This window comes from Poecilia reticulata, chromosome 16, assembly GCF_904066995.2.
Source record: "Poecilia reticulata chromosome 16, P_reticulata-male-v2, whole genome shotgun sequence".
NCBI classification, from domain to species: domain Eukaryota; kingdom Metazoa; phylum Chordata; class Actinopteri; order Cyprinodontiformes; family Poeciliidae; genus Poecilia; species Poecilia reticulata.
In genome coordinates this window covers 25,451,960-25,474,118 of record NC_088845.1, presented here as the reverse complement: position 1 = coordinate 25,474,118, position 22,159 = coordinate 25,451,960, and the positions used below count along the sequence as shown (strand labels likewise).

Below are 22,159 nucleotides of genomic sequence, written 5' to 3'. Positions count from 1 at the left end.
AACAAAAAATGGGGAGGCTTTCATTAAAGGGCTGGGTCTGATGTGGGAGGCAAACCCACTAACAAAACCCCTGCTAACTTTGTCATAATCGGTCATATATACAATCAAAATTAAGTCAAAAATAATACTAATGGTTCCAAAAAGTGGCAAATGCAAATAGCAGAAGCACATTTAGTAAAATATCAGTGTGGATTATTTTTGTCAAACTATATTTAGAGGATTAATGCAGAATCTTCTAATTTGTATTATTGTTTAACTTCTACTCTAGTTTTTGCTTTTGAAAATCCATTGATGCAGTTTTCAGTACAGTCCTTCCACTCTGAAAAAGGGCATTCAGAAAAACCTTTTACAGCCTCAAACTAATGACATTCATGTATGTCAGTGTTTATGACATCTTAAGGCAACAATTAAAACCGGGAACCATTATTTCATTATTGAAATTCTATGTCGCCTGTAACTAAATCGTTCATTTGAACAATTTTCCACCCAAGTCTTTATTATTTCATAAATCTTATTTTACCAACAAGAGACAATCCTATAGCACCATGATTCAAATTCAGTCATTTACATGTATCCTGGTCTGCCCATCTAAACACAGAGACTAGTTTGAATGCAGAACATTTGAATCAAACACGAAGGAACTCGGACTTCTACATCCGAAGAAGTCCGAGTGAATTTGGTTGAGTTTGTTTATTTTAGGACTTGTTTTTGTTCACAGTGTTGTCATAAACCCAATGTGTTTGATGTCAGTCCGAGTGCTGGCGCGACGACGTCCAACGATCTCCTGAGTTGTCACAGAGTTCTGTAGGACCCTGAAAACGGCCAGTTAAAATGATTCAGGTGTGTTCAAGCATGGAAGCATGAGAAACATGCAGGGCAGTGCAGTCCTTTGTCCTTGTCACGCCTCCAGCATCAGTCAATCTGCAGTCACAGGATCCTATCCCAGTCATCACCTCTCTCCCAGTATATCTCCTTAGCATCCTGTTGCCTTTCCAGTTATCCACTAGATTCCTGCTTCTTGATTTTTCATGTTTTTTCTGTGTTTATCACATGAAGCCTGGACTGTACTTTTCCCTGGCTATTAGACTTCTAGTTTCTCATCACATTTTACTTTACTGCATCTGCTCTACCTGCCTTCCTCGTACCCGAGTCGTGGCGTTTGCATTAAATTGGAGGAGAATGAGACTCAGCAGGAGAAATGAATGTACTTGTTGTTACCTGTTGTGTCTCCAGGCCTACTGACCCAGTTGTTTGTTCTCCATCCAACATTGTTAGTTCTTCCACATTTATTCATTTATTTCATGTATTGCTTGTCAAATTCCTCTTTCGCTATACTGACTGCATCCTGTTGCTCTACCTAAAAATGATCAGATTCTTACTTAAACAATACAGTCAGTTTGCACTATGTTTCTTAGTTGATGAACTTTTTGATTCTTGTTCAGACTCTTATTTTGCTGCATCCACACTCCCACCTACCTCCTCCCTGCTTTTGGGTAATCAACAATCAAACTTAAATTTAATTGTTGTTTGCTTGGAAGCCACAAAGTTCAACTGAATTAGTCCATGTTGAGGTTTTCACAGCTGCCCTGCCTGCTTTTAATATTTCAAATATCCCTTCTAAACTAAAGCAGAGAGTTAAATCAACACCGTCATTGGTAATTAGCATTTTCAAATTACCTGAAGTCAGGTTTTCCGCACACTAACTCAGAGCCTGTTTCAAGCAAGACAATTTGAATTAAATACAAATCAAATTTGAATCAAACAACCATTGAAGTACGCTGAATTTAGTCTGGATTTCCATTTTTAATTATTTTGGGAAAAACAAAACTGTAGAGTAATACAAAGCTGGTATAGAGAACACAGCTTTTTAATCACTGCAGTGATCAAACTGCTGAAAAATACACTTCAAAAGAAACCTGTTTCTAACTTACAGTAAAATTAGGCAATTGTTGTTGCCTCAATTTTACTGCATAAATATGGTAAAATGTGTATTTACGATGATTTTGTAACTTCGTATTTATACAGTAAAATTCTGACAACCACAGCTGCCGGTATTTTACTGTAAATTAGAGATGTTTTTTTTTTTACAGTGTAAAGGACAAAAGATGAACAATGTGGTGTTAGAAAACCAATATAAGTAGTTATATTAGTAGTTTGAAAGAGATTCTTCATGTAAAACCGATGAAGGACAAATCGGATTAAAAGCAAATGTTGACACAAACTTATAAAACTAGAAAGTGTGGCACATACTGTATAAATAAGTTACCAGGGCGATAATTTCTCTCCATCAGCCAGCAGGGAGTGGTACCACTGGTATGTGGTGGTGGTGAGGTGTGTCCTGTTGGCAGCACTCTGCTACGCTGCTATAAATTGAGAGTGGCAGCTTCTTCCCAGGCACTGACACGTCTGACTTTATGTACCAGCAGAACTGAAAATGGGGATTAGTGGCCATCCTGAGCTTACACTACTCCTCCTTTGTATGATTGTGTTTTGTTTGGAAGCTAGGCTGGTCATATTCATTACTTTTCAATCTAAGGTACTTGATTGGGATGCAGCACGACAGTACTGCCAGAAGAACCACATAGACATGGTTACCTGGAATATAGTAGACCCGAACCTGCTGACTACCCGGCTGCAGAACGCAGGCTACACCCATGTCTGGATTGGTTTACACGAGGATCCTGAGCAACAGTCAGTCTGGAGGTGGATCAATGTGAAGTGAGTGAGCTGGTATCAGATTGAAACATAACTATTAATTCAGTTCAGACATTTAAGCTGCTGATGTGTTTCAGAACTGGTGAAGGCTTGACGGGAGATGACGTCTCACAGAGCAAGAACTGGGCGACAGGTCAGCAATTTGACGACAGCTGTTGCAATTATAACATCCCAAATAAAAAGTGGTACAGCACAGTTTGCTCCTATCCGCTTCCCTTCAACTGCTACGAAGACAATCTGCTGCTGGTGACTGAGAACAAGACTTGGGAGGATGCTCTGAATCACTGCAGAAAAATGACAAATGCAACCCATACGTATGACCTCTTGAGCGTTAGTTATCCATCTAACTTCAGCTATGTGAGAGATCGGATCTACAGAGCCACCACCGAGGAGGTCTGGGAATCCTTCGAGATTTATTCTTGTTCTGCAAGGTTAGAATTGTAAAATATATATTTTTTTATTTCATTTGCTTTGTGTCTATCAGGTTTGGACAGGATTGCGTTTTCTGGGAGGAGAGTGGTGGTGGTCGGACGGAGAGGCGTTGGACCACCAGGAGATGCTGCCGGACTGTCCGAGCCAGTGGCAACACTGTGGCACCGTCTCCAAATATAACACAACTAACTGGACCAGCAGGGACTGCTCAGAAAGAAGAAACTTCATCTGCTCTTATGAAAAAGTATAGGAAGAAGTAACAGAATAGCTAGACGATGACTAGCTCTGTCTGTCTTCATATATGTTGTACACATAGAGATGTAAGCAGTCATATCCAAAATGTCTGAATATTTTTGATAAGTTCTTGTATGCCAGTACCTCAGTTTGCTTAGTAGAATACATTGCGTAGTCTAACTACACGTTCTAAAGTTTTCACACCTTTATCATTTTTGGTTTACAGCTGATAAAAATTTAAATGTAACATTTTAACATTGGACCAATGAGAAAAGTTATGCTGCTTAACCCAGTGGAAACACTGTGGCACCGTGTTGAAATATAACAGCTAACTGCTCAGAAAGAAGAAACTTTATCTGCTTTTGCAAAGACATTAACAAGAAAACATGAAGCTTTCTTCCTCTTAGCATTGTAGGGTATTGAACTTGCATTTTACATATTGTATTTAAAATATGATATGCCCTTTACTTGTTTGAGGGTAGCATCATTTTTTTCTTTGGGATGTACTAATGTTTTATGACGTACTGTAGAATCTATGAAATGTAATTGTATTTTCAACGGTTTCTTGCAATATACTTAATGACTGTCTACAATGTGTAAATGTATCCATTCAGATATGAAAAGAAAAGCTTCTGACAATTTTAAAGATATAAAAAAAAAAATCAACACTCAACTCAGAAACTAAATCAATAATGTGGATAGAAAAAATGCTGGTGTGACGGGGGAAATGGAACAAAAGAAAGATAAAAATTTAATAAATCCTTCCAAAAGTGTTTCATAGAGTAATACTTGTTTAGCTTGGATATTGTGAAGGTTCTTTCTGATGGGTGAGTCTGATGACAATTTAATAATCAAATTTGAAATTATAGGTATTAACAGAACATTTATGTAAAAAATATCTGCAAATTCAAGGAATTAAAGAAAAAAACAACAGTGAACACTGACAATTTTCTGCTGCTGGGAAGCAACAGTGCACAAGCCTGCCTCAATTGCTTGAGGAGGAAAAATAACTTACATTAGGCATATTATTAAATCAAAAACACTACATACAGAATAAAAACATAAATAAATAGCAAAAAATATGACATTCCTGTTGAGGTGATTCAGACACAGAGGTACAAACATGAGATTAAGTGTTGGTGAAAATAAATGAAAATAAATTTTGACCAGTCTACCAACGTTGTTTAAATTCTAACAAATACTTGGAATTTGTTCCCAAAAAATTGATGCACATAGAATTTAACAGTCTTTGAACATTACTTTTGTAAGTTAATAAGGTTGAAAATATGTTTACTCTTTATTAACTATTTTTGATAGTGTGTGGTGTGATGTAGTGTCATATCTCAGTCTTAGTTTACTGCAAAAGTTGACAATAGTGAAAAATATCAAATCTCGGAAGAAATAAAAGCTTCATGCGGAACCTTTCGTTCGGTCGACAGTTTATTGTCGGAGGTAGTTTTGGTGACTTCAACTGACTTCCGCTTGTCATTCAGCTGCTCGACGTTGTGCATTTACTCAGCTATTTCATCTCAGTAAGTTAAAATATTAAATATTTTTATCGTTTTTGTGTGTAGGTGGCACATCCGCCTGTTTAGTGAATGAAAGAGACTTTGTGTTTTTCTGAGATAAAGGAATGGTACATTGAAAGAGCTCGGTGTTCCCAAAGATGAGGGGACGCCTAGCTTAGCTAGCGGAAAGCTACATTTTCCTTTACTTTGGAGATATTTCAAAGCATTTTCTGTGCCATTTCTTTCCCCAGCTTTGAAAGACATTTTAGTTGTTTTCACGTCAAGTGTAAAAACTGCGGTCTTCGTGTTGCAGCCCGTTTTAAATCAACGGTCATGTATTTTCAGAAGTAGCTGACTGATCATTAAAATGCGTGTAAATATATCAATTAATTATAAAAACCTGTCTTTCACTCTGCTCATTATATAAACCAATTTCTCGACCAGACGCAGTGCTTTAGCTATCTTATCATTTGCGAATATAATAAGGTAACAGTGAGTCTTTACTGTACCCTTAGAGTTTTAACTCTAAAGGTGAAATATGATAACCTGTGATGGGTGTTTGTAATTTTCTTATGTTTATTTTTATCTCTGTACAGGAAGCTGATTTTCACCGACAGACGCGATGACACTTTTTCACTTTGGAAACTGCTTTGCCCTGGCCTATTTCCCTTACTTCATCACATACAAATGCAGCGGCCTGTGAGTATTTCATTTATTATTCTCCATGCTTTCAACTGCTTGACTAAAGTTACAAAAGTAAGAATTATATTGCTTTGTGTACTCATTAGTAGACTCCTGGTTCATGCCCCCCCTCAGCTGCAGCAGTAACATATGCTCCGAGACTCTTACGGTCTCTTATAAGCTTCTTAGTAATGTCAGGTTTTGGGAGAGGGGCCCTTTAATCCTTTTATGTCCTGTGCTCTCAAATTATCCACAGTTGACAGCATGCATGTTGTAAAGCGGTGCATCATAAAGTAAAAATGTTTTTTTAAATTTCAGTGCCTGTTCCAGTCTTACTAATGAATTCACCTAACTCCGTTTGTGTTCCACATGCGTAGCTCGGAGTACAATGCTTTCTGGAGATGCGTCCAGGCAGGAGCGACGTACCTGTTTGTCCAACTTTGCAAAGTAAAGAAGCTTTCCTTATCTGCTTTCATTTAGAGAGGGACCAATCGATTTTTATTTTTACTTTTTTTTTTTTGCCAATTGCTGATACTTAGGGTTGAAAACGCTGAAAAGAAATGTATTGAAAATCTCTTGTTCTTCTTATCGTTTGTGATTATTAAGCTTTTGTTCAAGTAGAAGCAACATAGCATTGTGTGTAAAACAGAGCATCTTTAAAATTTGTCAAAATTTTGACCTCTTTTTAGGAATGCACAATATATCAGCACTGACATCAGTTTTGGCTGAAAATGTGTATTTTTTTAACATATCAATATTGGTCCGATAAAACTGGACTTCCAACTGAACTTCCAGTTTTCCAACCAATATTTATTTCCATCTGGCTCCTGTTTGACTATGTAGGTGGTGGGTGAGAGGTTGGTCATGTGACAGTGATGCAGCAAAGGATTATGGGGAGTTCAGCTGAAGCAGAGAAGTAGTGATGAAGTCAGTAGTGTGGTCATTTTCTTCAAGGTGACAAAAGGGTTGTAAAATACATATAGTATCATAAATATTGATTATCTGCCACAACAGCAATATTATTAACAGATTTCAGCATTGGCCTAAGTTTTCAAATCGATACATCCCTACATCTTTTATTAGTAATTAGTGTTTTTAATGCAGCTGGGATTTCTCAAACACCAGTTTCTCTGTGTTGAACAGAAAAAGTAGATCCTCAACTCTGATTTCCAAAAGTACAGTTTCAGCATGTTTCATAACAGACATACTTTCATAGGTCACAATAAAAACAAAACAGTAACAGCAAGAGGTGGTAGCCATTTTGAATGTTGTGTTCACTGATTCAGATAACAGGGTCAGATTTTTGAGTTCCCGGCTGGTTTCTCAGTGCTTCTTTACTTTTCAACATTACTCTTTTACCATCACTTCCCTTCTGTCTTTTTAGATGCTGTTTCTCGCTACATTTTTCCCAACCTGGGAAGGAGGAGCCGGTGTTTATGACTTTGTAGGGGTGAGTAGCAAAAGCTTTTATTGTAGAACTAAAATCAGAAGAGAAACTCAAAATGATAAACACCCCCGCTTGGTAATATTGGTTTGTCCTTTAATCCCAAAATTGTTAAGTGGTGCAGATCTGGTTTTTGTCTAGGTATAGAGCCGTGTTTATTTGTTTCTCAGGAGTTCATGAAGTCCACGGTGGACCTGGCTGACCTGCTGGGTCTCCATCTGGTGATGTCTCGTAATGCTGGGAAAGGAGAGTACAAGATCATGGTCGCTGCCATGGGCTGGGCGACGGCAGAGCTTGTCATGTCGAGGTTAGCAGTGACTTTTTCCTGAGAAGAAAACGTATCTGTGAAATTTCCCCAACTGTGTAAAAACTGCATGTTTGTTGTTTGTTCAGGTTTCTTCCCCTGTGGGTCGGCGCCAGAGGAATCGAGTTTGATTGGAAGTACATCCAGATGAGCTTTGACTCAAACATTAGTTTGGTGAGTAGCTTTACTACTTGTGCCTTATTTCTTTTTATTTAAACCGTTTAAGTCTTGATTGCCTTTTCATATTACTAATTCCTTTGTTTGTTTTTTTTATGATGGATTTATTTATTTTTTCCACACATTTTCAATGGGTTTGTTTGTTTAGACGTTATATACCTCAATAATAGTGTGTGTTTGTGTGTGTAGGTCCATTACATCGCCATGGCAGCTGTTGTGTGGATGTTCACCCGATATGACCTCCCTAAGACCTTCAGGCTGCCTGTGACTGTGCTGCTGGCTCTGTGTGTGTACAAAGCCTTTTTAATAGAGTAAGTCTCATAATGAAAGTGTCAGCATTTCAGATGGTTGGAAAGCAAATACATCGTCATTAAAACTATTAGGTTTAACGTTTAGAATAGAATATACTTAGGAAAACTGAAAAAAGACTAAAATCCAAAAGATTAATATATGGTTATTCAAAGCTTTCAAAGATAGACATGTGTCTAGAATGAAGACCTAAACGTCTCAAAAGAAACAGACATACAGTTTACTGAGTCGATGTTTTAGTGAAACTGATTCAGTTTACAATAGGGATGTCAAAAGATCTTGTGGTATAAAAACACCACAATATGTTCTTGTTGACATGAAGTCTGTCAAAATGAACCTTGCTTGATAAAGTGTAAGAGTGTAAGGAGGTTTTTTTTGTTTTGTTTAGGTTTAAACTATGTCACGGATGTTTGGGACTCTTATTTTGAAGTTAAAAAGGAAAACTTCCTGTTTTGATGTGTTTTATTTACATATTCTATTCATGTGGCAGAAAAGTGGGGATTTCTAATTTTCTCCAAATTTAGCTAATTTTCTGCCTTGTTCTTACAAACCCACGATCATGTCTCATCTTGTCTCATGAGAGGAATGTATTGTCACATCCTTCGTTTGAAAGAATCTACATAAAATATATAATAATGCAATGACTCGAGGGTTTGTAGCTTGTCTTGGTTGTTTGTTGACCACTGTGTAGCTTTATCATTTTATGATTAAGTCTGGTTGTTTTTTTAATTTTCTCAATTATTTCAAAGATATTTCAGCCAAACTCTTATTGTACTAAATTATTTTCTCAGTAACGTTCGTCTCTCTCGTGTCCCCAGGTTGTTTGTCCATGTCTTCATGCTGGGCAGCTGGACGGTCTTGCTGGTGAAAGCCGTCCTGACCGGCGCCGTCTCTCTCTGCTCACTGTTCCTGTTTGTCACTCTGGTTCACAGCAACTGAAGAAAAAGCAGCAGGCCGTAAAACAACCCTCGACAGCCTCGGCTCAAACTGGAGGAAAGATTTTCATAAGTCAGAGTCTGAGCTGTGAAACTTTAAAGGAGGGTCACTTGGAGTTGACTGACATGATCCACCAACTGGTTCAGCTTCCAGTTCTTCCAGTTTGTTTAATTGGTTATGAGTCCAGGAGGAAAAAGAGCGTTTTCTGGGTAACATTTCTACCCAACTTTTCACTGAATTAGTTGAAGCAAAGGGACGAACGTCAACATCAGGATACTTCTTCAGTGTGACTGGATTCTGTTTGTTTTTAAGATGTGAATTTTGTATTGATGTAACTACAAATGAATGAACACTTAATAAAAAAATACATTTCTCATTACATTACATTTCTCATTATTATCTCGATATATTTCCTGTCCTCCAGTTTTTGCTTTGATCAGTTATGAAGTTCTATAAAAAAATGTGGGAGTTCCTTTAATATATGATGTTTAATTGACAGGAGAGTCGAGCTAAGAAAACAGAAGAACAAAATTGAGAAACACGGGGACAAACACGCATCATTAAATACTGAGATTTTTCTGAAATGTCTCGGTAGCTTTAGTTTCTGCTCACCTACCTGTAACATCCAGAGTAATGGTGTCAGATGAGGTCTATCTCCCCAGCGGCTGGTCTGTCTCAAACCTTTTCCCAGCTGCTCTGAACCGAGCAGCTGGAATAACTACCCCGCCTCTTGTCTGGAACGTTAGCTGGAGATAGGCACAAAAGGCTCCCAACCCCACTAAGGGACAAGGGTGTAAAGAAAATAGATGGATGGATGGATGCTGCAAATCTTGACTGATCTTGGCTTCCTCGAGAAGTGCAGTCTGCTCTGTCTCTTCGTATAGACGCTTCACTGTTGCGTCTCCAGTCCAGTCTGTGTTCCAGATGAACACCGAGGTATTTATATTCCTGAACCACCTCCACATCTTCTCCCATGATGGAAATAGGGTTTGATCCAACCCTGTTTCTCCTGGAATCAACAACCATCTCCTTTGTTTTGTTTACAGTCAAGATTAGTTGATTGTTCCCACACCAGGCCACAAACGCTCCACCAGATCTCTGTACTCAGCCTCTTGTCTTTCTCTGATACAACAATTGCAGAGTCATCTCATTATTTCTATAGATGACAGAAGTCGGACTTGTGCTGGAAGTCTGAACAGTAGAGAGTGAAAAGGAATGGTGAGAGTACAGAGCCCTGTGGTTTTCCTGTGCTGCTGACCACCTGGTTAGACACTCGGTCTTTCAGTCTCACACACTGTGGTCTATTTGTCAGGTAGTCACAGATGCATGTGATTGTTGAGGCCTCCACCTGTGTCTTCTGGAGTTTCTAACAGAGCAAATCAGGCTGAATTGTGTTCAATGCACCTGAGAATCAATCAAAGGACCTGATCCTCACTGTGCTGCCTGCTTCGTCCAGATGAAACTGGGTTTGTTGAAGCAGGTGTCTGATGACATCATCAACTCCAACTCCATGGCGATGAGCAAACTGCAGGGGGTCCTGATATGAGCTCGTCTGCTTACTCAAGTGGGCCTCCAGGAGTCTCTTCATAATGTGGGTTGTCAGGGCAACAGGTCTATAGTCGTTATGTCTGATGGGAGATTTTTCTTCGGTACCAGAACCTGGCAGGATGTCTTCCACAACAGAACCTCCTCTTGGGTCAGGCTAAGGTTGAAGAGATGCTGCCGCAGAGGGACTCTGGGACTGACACCATCTGGACCTGCAGGATGTTCCCGTTCAGCCTCTCCAGCTGCCTTTTCACTTCTAGATACAGAAAAGTTGGATGTGGAGGCAAAGGGAGCAGCAGCATCTCCTAATGGTTGAAGACAAACTTGTGGAAGCAGAAGAGTCCATGACTGAGGTGGAAGATGGAACAAGTCCGACTGGATAGCTATGGGTCAGAGGAGGATCAGATATCAGTTTGGCTGGAGACGGGAAATGATGATGATGATGATGATGATGATGATGATGATGATGATGATATTGTTCCTGGACTGAACCTGTTGAAGAATATGTTCAGCTCATTTGCTCTGACCAGACAATAATATTGTTTTAAACAGTCATGGTGGCATGTTTTTATGTAATGTTTGGAATGAAGAAGATATGCTGCATAATCTGTTGTCATTACAATAGAGTATTGTGGCTCAGTGCAAAAACACACATTTTGTTGGTTTCTGAAGAGTAAAAATTAAACAAATGTATAAACCTGAAGATTAAGTTTATATTTCAAAGTCATCACAATACTAAAGAAAAGTCTCACAACAGTGTGAAAATCATGGTGTTTATTTCCAATCAAGAAGCTGGAGGAAGATATTTATATATTTTTTTACCTATTTCACAGCGTCAGGTTATTTCTATGTATTATGATGTAATGGTGAGTTTTTGGGCTTATTGTATTCTGTTTGATACTTGTGTGTAACTTTCACTTGATTTGTGAAAGCATGAAAAGTAAGCCTGGTACAAACAAGTTATATGAGGTTAAGTCATATAAAAAACAAGACATTAAAGTTTGATCATTTATGTTTTAAAAATAGCCTCAGTATTTACAGTCCACATCAAATACATAACCTCTTCTCACATTCCTACTGTTACCACTGAGTCTGAAGGAGCAAATCAAACTGAACTAATAAGACTTTGTCCTGGGAGGGACAAAAAGGACACGGAGACCTGACTGAAAAAAGAGATAAAGGACAAAGCACATGGGAAATATGGGTGTGAAAAGAATAGTGGACAAACAAATGAGTGAACACTGGCCAGAAATAAAAGACTAAGACTCATATTTACAAAAAAAAAATCTTGGTGTTTATTTACACCATAAAAAAAAGAAGAGAGCCATTGGACAAAACATATCAGGACTTAAAATGCCCAAGACACATTTAGCCTGTCGTGAAAATGTATTGATTGAGTCATGTTTGTGATATCTGACATATTGACTGGAGAAGTATTGTGGGTCCTAGTCAGACCTTTCACTGCCACTGGCATTTTTTCTTGAGCCAAAAAGCTAAATAGATTTGCTTAAGTAACAGGAGAACTTGAGCAAATCATTTTTCTAAACAGAATGAGCATGTCATAGTTCAAATCCTTAAATTAAAGAAGCCGATGACGTTCCCCACAGGGCCGCCATTCAGAATGCTACGCAATTAAAGAAAGAGGCTCTGCCCTCTGCCCTCCCTCTGCAGATCATAAGTACAGACCAGGAGAGAGACCAGAGACAGAAGCTACGTCCAGACGGAGCAGGTACCTGCAGCCTGTAAGCCATCGCCTCCCTGGGATCAGTCCTCATGTCGTCGTCGATGTATGTTGAGTACCGAGGCCTTCTCCTGCCCCCTGGGGCCCACAATGCAGAGAGCCTGGAGTTTGCCCAAAATTTTTCAGTGGAAGACTCTGATGTGTTCGTGGTGACATATCCCAAGTCAGGTAAAGTAAACCAGTTCTTGTATCTCCCATAGTTTAAATGCTTAAATCGTAGGTGTAGTGAATGTTCCATCCTATTATATATAAATAAATGTCGTTGATGAAGTAAGATGTCATATCAGAGTTAGAGTAGCTTTTATGTTTGTTGTTCCTATCAGAGTGATGACAATAGTAATTCTCAGAAAACATGATTCCATTCTTCCCATGAAGTTTCAGGTTACAAGCAAAACTTTTAAAATATCATTTTGTGGCTTGTCGAACCAGCAACCCTCTCGACCCCACTGAGGGACAAGGGTGAAAGAAAATGGATGGATGGATGGATGGCTTGTCGAGTTCAGACAACAGAAGATTGAATTGCCTTTTTTCCTGCTCTTTTAGCAGGAAAAAAGGCTAAAAGGCTTTTAGCTTTTTCTTAGGCTAAAAGGCTAAGAAGAAAAAAGATTTTTTTTTCTTCTTATGCCTGAAATGCAAGACACATTATTTACATCTGCAACATATAAATGCATCAAGGATTCTGGACAAACCCGATGTTCACTAGTGACAAAGGTGTACACTTTGGTTTATTGATTATTTTCACAAATGACAAAATAGACTCCATGTCCATTTAAAGGAATTTTATTTGATTTTCTGTATGAGCTCTTAATGCAACCTGACACCTTTACTTCATGGATGAATGTTCAGTTTTATCAGCCACAGTTCAAAGCCTTTTAAACAAATTGGATTTTTCATTCAAGCATGAATTATAGTCTTATTTTTGCATTCTCCAAAGTATTTTTTTTAAAGCTGCATTTTTGAGTTTAGCTTCTGTTGCCTTTTTGGGAAACCATAAAACTGCTTGATTGAAGAGTCTGGCACAATCAGAAGATGTTGGCTTAGTGTTTTGTGTGTTTGTGTCTGAATACGTTTGTTTTCTCTGGGCAGATACCGGTTATACCTGTTTCCATGACGGCTTGTCTATTTTGGAAAATCAGTTACTCCATCACTCCCTTCATTCACCGCAGTTTCACCTTTCAGATTATCATGATACTAGATGACGTTGGGATCAGATACAAAATATTCTGAAACAATAAACTCCATGTTCCTCAAAGTCATTAAGAAGCTGCCGCAGTGGTTGTTGGAACATGTTATCATTTCACTCATATATAAATGTGAGGAAACGAAGTTGATTTTGGAAAACATCAGTCTCCATTACCTAGTTGAAATATGTGTTCCTCTGCTGATGCACTCTCCATCTGAATAGCTACTAAAACTGTCAATTGTTATATGTTGAGATCCACATTCCAACAAATCTTCACCAGTCAGAGTAATTAGGATTATTAGATTATGAGATATTACATACTCAACAGGCTGGAATGCAGCAATTTTGAATAATTGCTAAAAGAAATTGAGTCACATTGGAGTCATGTGGAGTGAGTAAAACTGTTGCGTTCTGAATGCCCAGCTTGAAGCAGGAATCCTGAATAAAGGCTGATCACAGAAGAAGACCATGAAGAAACTGGAAGTTAATTTTTAGTCAAGGTAAACAAGTTGAACATGCAAAGTTCAAAGTAGCTGATTTTTAAAAAATCATATAAAATTTTTACTAAGTGAAAATCATTCAGTGAGGCCTCATTTGCATTTCTGCTCTGCCTCTCCTAGTTATTGATTCTGCAACCTGTTAATGAAACATATCTCAGTCGATGCGCTGAAGTTCATGGCATCTGTTCTTCCCTGTTTGGATGCTCTTGGTCATCTCACCCTGCCAGCGATGCACATGGGGCTTTTAGAATCCAACAATGAGCTCACTGTGAGAAAGCCACAACAGACTGTTTTGTTATGCAACACACACACATACACACATCCACACAGTGGAATGCACAGAGAAACAAATACTCCCGTACATGCAAGGTGTAACCAGTAGACAGCGCTAAAGGTGCAAACTCGCATGATGGAGCATAGCGGCCTTGCAGATTGTCCACATATGAGCATCAGAACTGGAATGCATATTTATGTTTTGCAGAGCTTTGGTGAAGCTGCTTTCTTTTACATCTCAACTTTCACCTGCACTGCATTGTGGGGAAAATGACTCAGCTGGTCCACCACAGGTTGTCTGTGGTCCGCCATCATTGTTCCATGTAAAATGACAATCATTTGCACATGTCACCATTCCTCTAAGGTCTAAATTATGTCAAAATTATATTCAACTACCGTTCAATCCAGTGTTGTTAAGTAAGTGCTGTTACTAATCAACACAACTTAACCTGAAGTGCTGCAACACTGATCCAATAATTCATAATTTCATGCTGAATTCATCGGATGTTTCACTCACTTTGGATTCTCACTTGCTCTCTGATTAATTTGGGCAATAATTATATAACTATTTTGTGGCACTCAGACAGCAGTGACATTTATTTTCTGGATGCTCAGATGATAAAAAAAAATAAAAGAAAAATAAACAAACAAGACAGTGGTGTCAAAGAATGGCAATGTTCCTGTCACCATAGTGTGAACACTATGAATTCGACACCATTGATCTCGGTGTACATGCACCATTCAGCATGAAAGCCACACATACTTTAAAGACATGACAGCACTTTATGTTCCAGAAACATCTCCCTTAACTTTGCCCTGCTCAGACCCAGGTGCCATTGTTGTTCCTATCAGACTGATGACATGCTAATGCTCAGAAAACATGGTTCCATTCTTCCTATGAAGTTTCAGGTTACAAGCAAAACTTTTAAAATACCATTTAAAGACTTGTCGAATTCAGAAAACAGAAGATTGAATTAGCTGCCTTCCCCATTGTTCCACATCTTTTTCAGTAGCTCGTCTGTAAGAATGCCACTATGCTTTCAGAGGAGTCGGACATAGATGTCTGCCACCTGTGCATGGTTTTCACCTCTGTGGAAGATTCTTCTGTTTTAAATAAATGGATTATCCTCCATAATAATTTCAATTTAAAGAAGAAATCTCTCAGAAACAGTGCCAGTGTCTTACTGAATCATATCTTTACCACGGCTGCACTGTGAGGTTGACTTGTGTGTTTTAGAACATAGTTATGAATGACATTTTTTAATCCATTTGATTAACAATTTATTTTTATTTTGAGTTGTTTACATTCTTCTCTGAGTGGGATCAGGTTAACAGTCAACTTGATGGTTCATATTTTAACTAATGTTCTGCAGATCACTGAATGTGGGAAAACAAGAAGCAAAAATAGTAGCTATTAGTCTGCAAGTTAAGCAACTTCCTTAAAACTAGTCTTAGAACTTGTGAAAGATCAAGAAGTGTTGTGCTGCAGGGAAAGACTATTCAAAAATATGGTCAATTATTCATTTAGGGTAATGCAAACTGACTTCGGTTAATTTATATTTTATGTTCATTTTAAAACATCTTTTTCTTTTATTATTACAGCTTTTTCCCGAAGTATGTGATGTGAATTTGCGCAGACTACACAGCAATTTACCTTTAAGGGGTTTATGCAAATGTGTTCTCAAATTACTTTTATGCCCTCTAGTAAAAAAGAAATTTTTTTTTACTCCGACAACATTTGAGTGTGATAGAATAAATGCAGCAAAAATAAACAGCAGAAAATCCTCAAAGTTTCATTATGTCCAAAACAAAATTTCAACAACTTTGTTATTTCCGCACTATTATTTTTTCAGGACAAAAACACTTTATACGTGGAAAATAAATACTTGAAAAATGCATAACAACGAAGAAAAAGGTAAAAACACCATCTTTTTAAATAGCAAATTGAAGCGGACCAGGTTGCTTTCGCGGATCTTCGTGTTCCCGCGAGAGGGGCTGGAAGTCTCGTCAGGGCAGGCGAGCGCTTCTCGGTCAGTTCACTGCTCCGCACCAACAGTGGACTGACTGGTAGTGACTCCGTTTCTGCAGCATAATGCCTTCTTCCGAGGAGCTTTACCTGGAGTATCAGGGACTTCTGTTTCCCAGAGAGACTCACTCTGCAGAGAGTTTGAAGTTTGCGCAGGAATTCACTCTGAAAGATGATGATGTTCTCTCGGTTACGTACCCGAAGTCAGGTCAGTTTACTTAAAGATAATACTTTGCTCTAACAGCACCGATAATGCATTAATGACAATGTCTGATCTCATATTAAGCCGGAATAAAAATGGACTTTGAACACTTTGTGAACTACACAAACCTTGTAAGTTTGCGACAGTGTTGGACTGGATTTTACGATACGACTTGTCATTCCCAGTAAATAGCCGAACTTTATCAATTTTTCCAAGTTGCATACACAAACTTAAGTATTTTATTGGGATCCTTTATGCGATAAACCAACACATAGCGGGTCATGTGAAGTGGAAGTGAAAATTATGTACGGCTTTAATCATTTTGTGCAAATAATAAGCTGAAAAGTAGCAGTATTATTTGTCGAATATCCCTAAATAAAATCAAGTTAAGCCAATCGCCTTTAGAAGTCACGTAAGTTATTGTAGTCCAGGCACGTGCAGATGGGGGGTTCTGGGGGGGCTTGAGCACCTGCCCCTTTTGCTCCTTGGCCCCAAGTGCCCTTTTGGTCAATTTTTTTATTTATATATATTTTTTGGTATTATTATTTTCTAAGCCCTATTCTGACACATAATAACATGTACAAAAATTATTTATGTTTTGTTGGGGATTTTTTTTTTGTACAACATAATAAACCCTCCGGTCACCTTGTTACCTTTCATCTTTTGCCCGTGACGCATGGCGCAGTGTCAGTGTTTTTATACTGATGTTTTTTGCAAAGATGTTCAGGGGAGATATCAGGAAGAGATTGCTGAGATCCTCATCTCAGATGGAAGAATGTGACATTGTGTTCTGTACAAATCTGGAAAAAAATGTCAACAATTTAGCTAAAAAGGTAAAATGATTCTGGGAGTCCTGTCAGCTGCTGTCTGTAGCAAACATTGGACTGAAATGATGACTGCACAATACATCACCCTGTACATCCTGGTGAAACATGCTGCTGGCAGTACTGCTGGGATCCTTTTCAAGAACTGTGACAGGGCAGCTGATTTGCATAGATGCAATAATGGATAATTACCGCCGGGTAATACTGGGAAAAGAACCAGCATCTAAATGTAACTTAAAGTGAAGCAAGTTGTGCTTCACAATGGCAATAAATCCTGTCACTGCATGCTGGAATAAAATGAGGTGCTTGAACAGCATGAAGTTATTTGGGAATTAATGAAGTACTGAAGCAAAAACATGCTTGCCTTGAGGATTTATTTTTTTAAATTAACTCATTTCAGTCATTTCAGGAATTCCTAAAGCGAACAACGTGAAACTTTGAAAGATTGGGACTCATAAGGATCCTTCCTAATTCCTATGCCGTCCTTTTTGGAACAGTTCAACTTTTCATTATGATATAAATCTCGGGCCTGTGCTTCATTTAACACCTCTGATGTATGTGAGCCCTTATTGCACGTAAACTGAGAAAAATATTATGAGATGTTTATTGGAATATGTTGGGGAACAAGTGTAACCTGGTAATCCCCCCTCATACTAGATGTAAAGCTTCAGGATTTCCCTTGTGCACCCTCTCTGATGCAGAATTGTTATGTAAGATGGAAAAAAAAACAAGTTTCAGATTTCCCTTTAGAGGATCTACAAGACATTTAAGCATCCACAGCTCCATAAGAGCGGCATCCAGGCTAAGGAATAAATTTATACTTTGATGGAAATCACACAACTACAATTATTAGTTACCTAATACTAAGAGTTTGTTAAAGAACAATAAATTAAAGAGAGCACCTTGTACTGCTTCTTTTTTACCCTTGTGTGCTCACATTAGTGTGATGTTTGGCCCCAAACTGATGCAGAAAGTTTAAAAAAACAAAAAAAAAAACCCAGCTCATTTCCCCTTTGTTTCTCAATAAGTCTGAGTCAACACCCAGTTAAAAACAACAACAAAAAAGGAAATCCTGACTTCAACTGAAGTGTCTCATTCGTCTTTGTAGGGACGATCTGGATGCAGGAGATCCTCCCGCTGGTGCTAAATGGCGGAGATCTGACTCCCATCCAAACGGTCGTGAACTGGGACCGGGTCCCGTGGCTGGAGGAGACCAGGCTGGCGCAGGTCGTTGACAAGCTGCCGTCGCCACGTGCGCTCGTCACACACTTTCGCTACAGCTTCATGCCGCCTTCCTTCCGCACGTCCAAAGCCAAAGTAAGTGGGTGGAGACTCGGTCAGATATGTCCAGGCTCTACTCGAGAATATAGACAGTGCTGCATGTGTTCGTCACTTGCAGGTGGTCTACGTAATGAGGAACCCAAAAGACGTCCTGGTGTCTTCATATTACTTCCACCAGATGGCCACCTTCCTGGAGGATCCAGGGACTTTTGAGGAGTTCATGGAAAAATTCCTGGATGGCAGAGGTCAGAGAATCCAAAAATAATTCAGATTCCTCAAAGAGTTTGGTGTTTTGTTTCCCATGTAGCCTGTGTTGATATTTCAGTTTATCAGTATTAAGAAGCTAGTTGATCAGTTTAAGTGTCGAGGTAGTTTTGCTCTCATGATGGGATCCTAATTGTGTAATCTGCTTTACTAAATCAAGATTTCATTATTCATAAATAATGGTATAAATAACATTTGACATGACATGATTATAATAACATTTTAACAAAAGCTAAAGGAGAAATGATACATTTCTAGAGTGCCTTCCAGACAAACCGTCTGGGTGTTTTTGTCATGCTGCATCTGTTTTAAGCGACATAAAAAAATTTATATTTTTTTTATTCTGTGATCATGTATTTATTTATTTTTTGTCTGCAGTCTTCTTTGGGAAATGGACAGACCATGTAAAGAGCTGGAGAAATGCAGAGCTGGGAGACAGGATACTTTTCATCACTTATGAGGAAATGGTTCAGGTAGTTTTAAGAGTTTATGTAATCTTTATGTAAGCTCTGTGGTCATGAGCTTTGGGTCATGACCGAAAGAACGAGATCACGGATACAAGCGGCCGAAATGGGTTTCCTCCGCAGGGTGGCTGGGCTCTCCCTTAGATATAGGGTGAGTAGCTCGGTCATCCGGGAGGGACTCAGAGTAGAGCCGCTGCTCCTCCACGTCGAGAGGAGCCAGTTGAGGTGGCTCGGGCATCTGGTCAGGATGCCTCCTGGACGCCTCCCTGGTGAGGTGTTCCGGGCACGTCCCACCGGGAGGAGGCCTCTGGGAAGACCCAGGACACGCTGGAGGGATTACGTCTCTCGGCTGGCCTGGGAACGCCTTGGGGTTCCCCCGGAGGAGCTGGAAGAAGTGGTTGGGGAGAGGGAAGTCTGGGCCTCCCTTCTGAAGCTGCTGCCCCCGCGACTCGACCCTGGATAAGCGGAAGAAAATGGATGGATGGATGGATGGATGGATGGATGTAATCTTTGGCTAGTATAGACTTCCTGTTTTAAACTATGTTGTACTGCATGTGTTATCTTTAGCCTTCCTGTTGGTTGTTTTGCCCCTTCGCTTTTACGGAAAAACTATTTTTGTTCATAAATGTCAACTAAAGACTGAAAAACATTTACAGGTTTCCCATAAACCATTTATAGTAGCACTGACTTGTGGTAACTTTCTTCCATCTATATAAGTTTCAGTAGCTTTTTGTTTTTAATCCCTTCACAATAAAAGTCAGGTATATAAGTGTCTTATGGGAAGACACCTATGTGCCTTCCCAACATGTTTCCGACTAGGAAGTCGGAAACATGTTGCATGTTATTTGTGTAAATTAAAAGACATCCTGATGAAACCGGCTCTCTTCCTTTTTTGTTGGGCTTCATGTTATGTGTGATTATGAAACTAACATATCTTACAAATATTTGCAAATCTTTCAAACTGTTCCACATGTCACTTTAAAGCCACAAATTTCAATGAATTTTATTGGGGTTACATGTGCTGGGCCAACATAAAGTTATGCCTAAATGTGAAGTGAAATAATAAAAAATAGTTAAGCAGAGAGATTACAAGAGGAAAGAGTTTGTACTCATATTTTATCATAACCGTGTTCATGATTGAGTATCGTCTCTCGTTCAGGACCTGCCCGCCTCCATCAGGCACATTTCTGGCTTCTTGCACAGGAATCTGAGTGAAGAAGTCATTCAGAAGATAGCGGAGCATTGCTCTTTCCAGAGCATGAAGGCCAACGCCATGTCCAACTTCAGCCTCTGCCCAAAGGAGTACATGGACAGCGACAAGTCTCCTTTCCTGAGGAAAGGTCAGTGTTTTTTACATGTCTGTCTACTGATCACATGAGATTTGTTTTCCTGTCAACGAGTTGGTGTTTGTTTCACTCTTTCACCGATGTGTTGTTTTGCGACAGGGATCGCAGGAGATTGGAAAAACCACTTCAGCTCAGAACAGCTGGCCCGATTTAAGTCTGTGATCACTAAAGAGCTGGAGGGAGAGAACTTCTCTCTGCCGTGGAGCTTGGACTGATCCGCACATGAAAATTCAAGTAAGAAGAAACAAAATCAAGGCATCGACTGATAGTTGTTGTTTTTTCCAAATAGGACATTTTAAATTTGTACACTTCAAAATGATTTAGATTTAATGTGAGCAATGTGATAGATTCATACAGTAACTTGTGCCTTGACATGTATTTAATTATTGATTGATTGTTGGAAGAGTTTAATTAAAGTATTTTTTAAAAGTTTGAATAATAAGCAGACATTTCTATGAGAAAGGGGCACTTATAGAGTAGATCACCTACTTTTGAACTAACTGCAGAATAACATCATTTATTTGAGTGCAAATTTTATCTGTATAACTAAAATCAATGTGCAAATAATATATATGTAAAAAGAAAACATGTAAGGGAAACACAGTGTATTCAAGTCAACAAAAACTTAAAACATTTCTCATTTCAAGCCAGAAGTTTTTATATGCAACATAAAGAACATCTTTTTTTTCTTACTTTCTTATATTAAATGCACTACAATTATTTTGTAGTCGCCTTTGGCTCCCAAATGTATTCCTATTTACTAAATGTCAGAATAATGAGATACTTTTGTTTCCTGTTCCCTCCAAACTCAGAGGGCTCAAAAAAACATGATCCTGCTATTTAGTAGCTTTATCTTTAAGCTCTCTGACTTTAATGGGGTTTGAGTCCATTCTTCCTCACAGAGCTGCTGTAAGCTTCTCACTTTGAGTTTTGAAGAAAGACTTAGAAACGTCCTAAGGAAATATTCGTCTCATCATTCTGACCTTGACGAAATAGAAAGAAAGTTGTTAATACCTATTAACATGAAAAAAGGAAAAGTGTAATCTCATACAAATTTAGACTGAAAAAAATGATTGCATGTTTTCACTGGTGTTTAAATTCCTTTATTGACAATATCCTGTTAAAGTTTACTACAAATAAATTAATATCGACATTTACAGTTCCAGTTCTTGTCATCTTCTTTGCTGGGATACAAAATTTAATCTGATAGTTGTTTTCCAAAAATCTGATTTTTTTAAAATTACTGTAGATTCTTTCCTATTTGCAATGTTGCCATAAATAATATTTAGGGGTAAGACAGTGCGTGTTTTTCTAACCACCAGCATCTCCTAAGAGTAAAGGATCCTTTTTGTTTGGTCGTTTCATCAGTAATATTCATCAGCTTCACTGATGAATATTACGAGCCATCTACAGCTGACAGAGCTGCTTGACACGTTTTCACACCAGGATAACCCCTGATGAAAGTTGACCTGTGTTTTATACAAAGTGGACATTCTGTATACAAATACAGCTCAGACATTTCAAACAACATGAAAAAGTTTAATGTTTTTTTCCCCCCCATTTCTAGTTTGTGAAACTCACAAATATGTTCTTTGCACAAACAGTAAAATATTTTGATATTGTAGTTCTTTTATTTGGCTTATGGAAAGCAACAAGTTTTCTTTTTGTAGAGGTAAGCCTCTACATGTCCATCACTAGGCAAGTCAAATAAAATGCCTGATAAGATAATCTCTCAGCAAAATTCTTTTTTTTCCTTTATTTTCATAACAT

General features: G+C 38.6%; 2 protein-coding genes and 1 long non-coding RNA gene across 4 annotated transcripts; all 3 read left to right on the top strand.

The window, feature by feature from the left end:
• Window positions 1-2,127: 2,127 nt before the first annotated feature.
• LOC103478310 (uncharacterized) lies at window positions 2,128-4,154 on the top strand. Its single transcript, XR_014091354.1, has 3 exons — window positions 2,128-2,718; window positions 2,793-3,108; window positions 3,200-4,154. It is a non-coding gene; the product is annotated as an uncharacterized LOC103478310 (long non-coding RNA).
• A 635-nt stretch (window positions 4,155-4,789) lies between these two features.
• On the top strand, window positions 4,790-9,119 carry tmem147 (transmembrane protein 147). Its single transcript, XM_008432058.2, has 8 exons — window positions 4,790-4,913; window positions 5,486-5,588; window positions 5,948-6,017; window positions 6,955-7,020; window positions 7,185-7,321; window positions 7,408-7,492; window positions 7,685-7,806; window positions 8,623-9,119. Exons 2-8 carry the CDS (start codon window positions 5,512-5,514, stop codon window positions 8,741-8,743), a joined length of 678 nt encoding a protein of 225 aa, XP_008430280.2. The 5' UTR covers window positions 4,790-4,913; window positions 5,486-5,511; the 3' UTR covers window positions 8,744-9,119.
• A 2,808-nt stretch (window positions 9,120-11,927) lies between these two features.
• sult2st3 (sulfotransferase family 2, cytosolic sulfotransferase 3) lies at window positions 11,928-21,548 on the top strand. 2 transcript variants are annotated; one of them, XM_008432060.3, is made up of 6 exons: window positions 11,928-12,194; window positions 18,143-18,351; window positions 18,434-18,560; window positions 18,958-19,052; window positions 20,203-20,383; window positions 20,489-21,548. In XM_008432060.3, exons 1-6 carry the CDS (start codon window positions 12,059-12,061, stop codon window positions 20,602-20,604), a joined length of 864 nt encoding a protein of 287 aa, XP_008430282.1. In that variant the 5' UTR covers window positions 11,928-12,058; the 3' UTR covers window positions 20,605-21,548. The 2 variants fall into 2 exon arrangements, with proteins under 2 accessions (XP_008430282.1, XP_008430281.1); XM_008432059.2 differs by lacking the exon at window positions 11,928-12,194 and adding an exon at window positions 15,970-16,216.
• The last annotated feature ends 611 nt before the right edge of the window (window positions 21,549-22,159 follow it).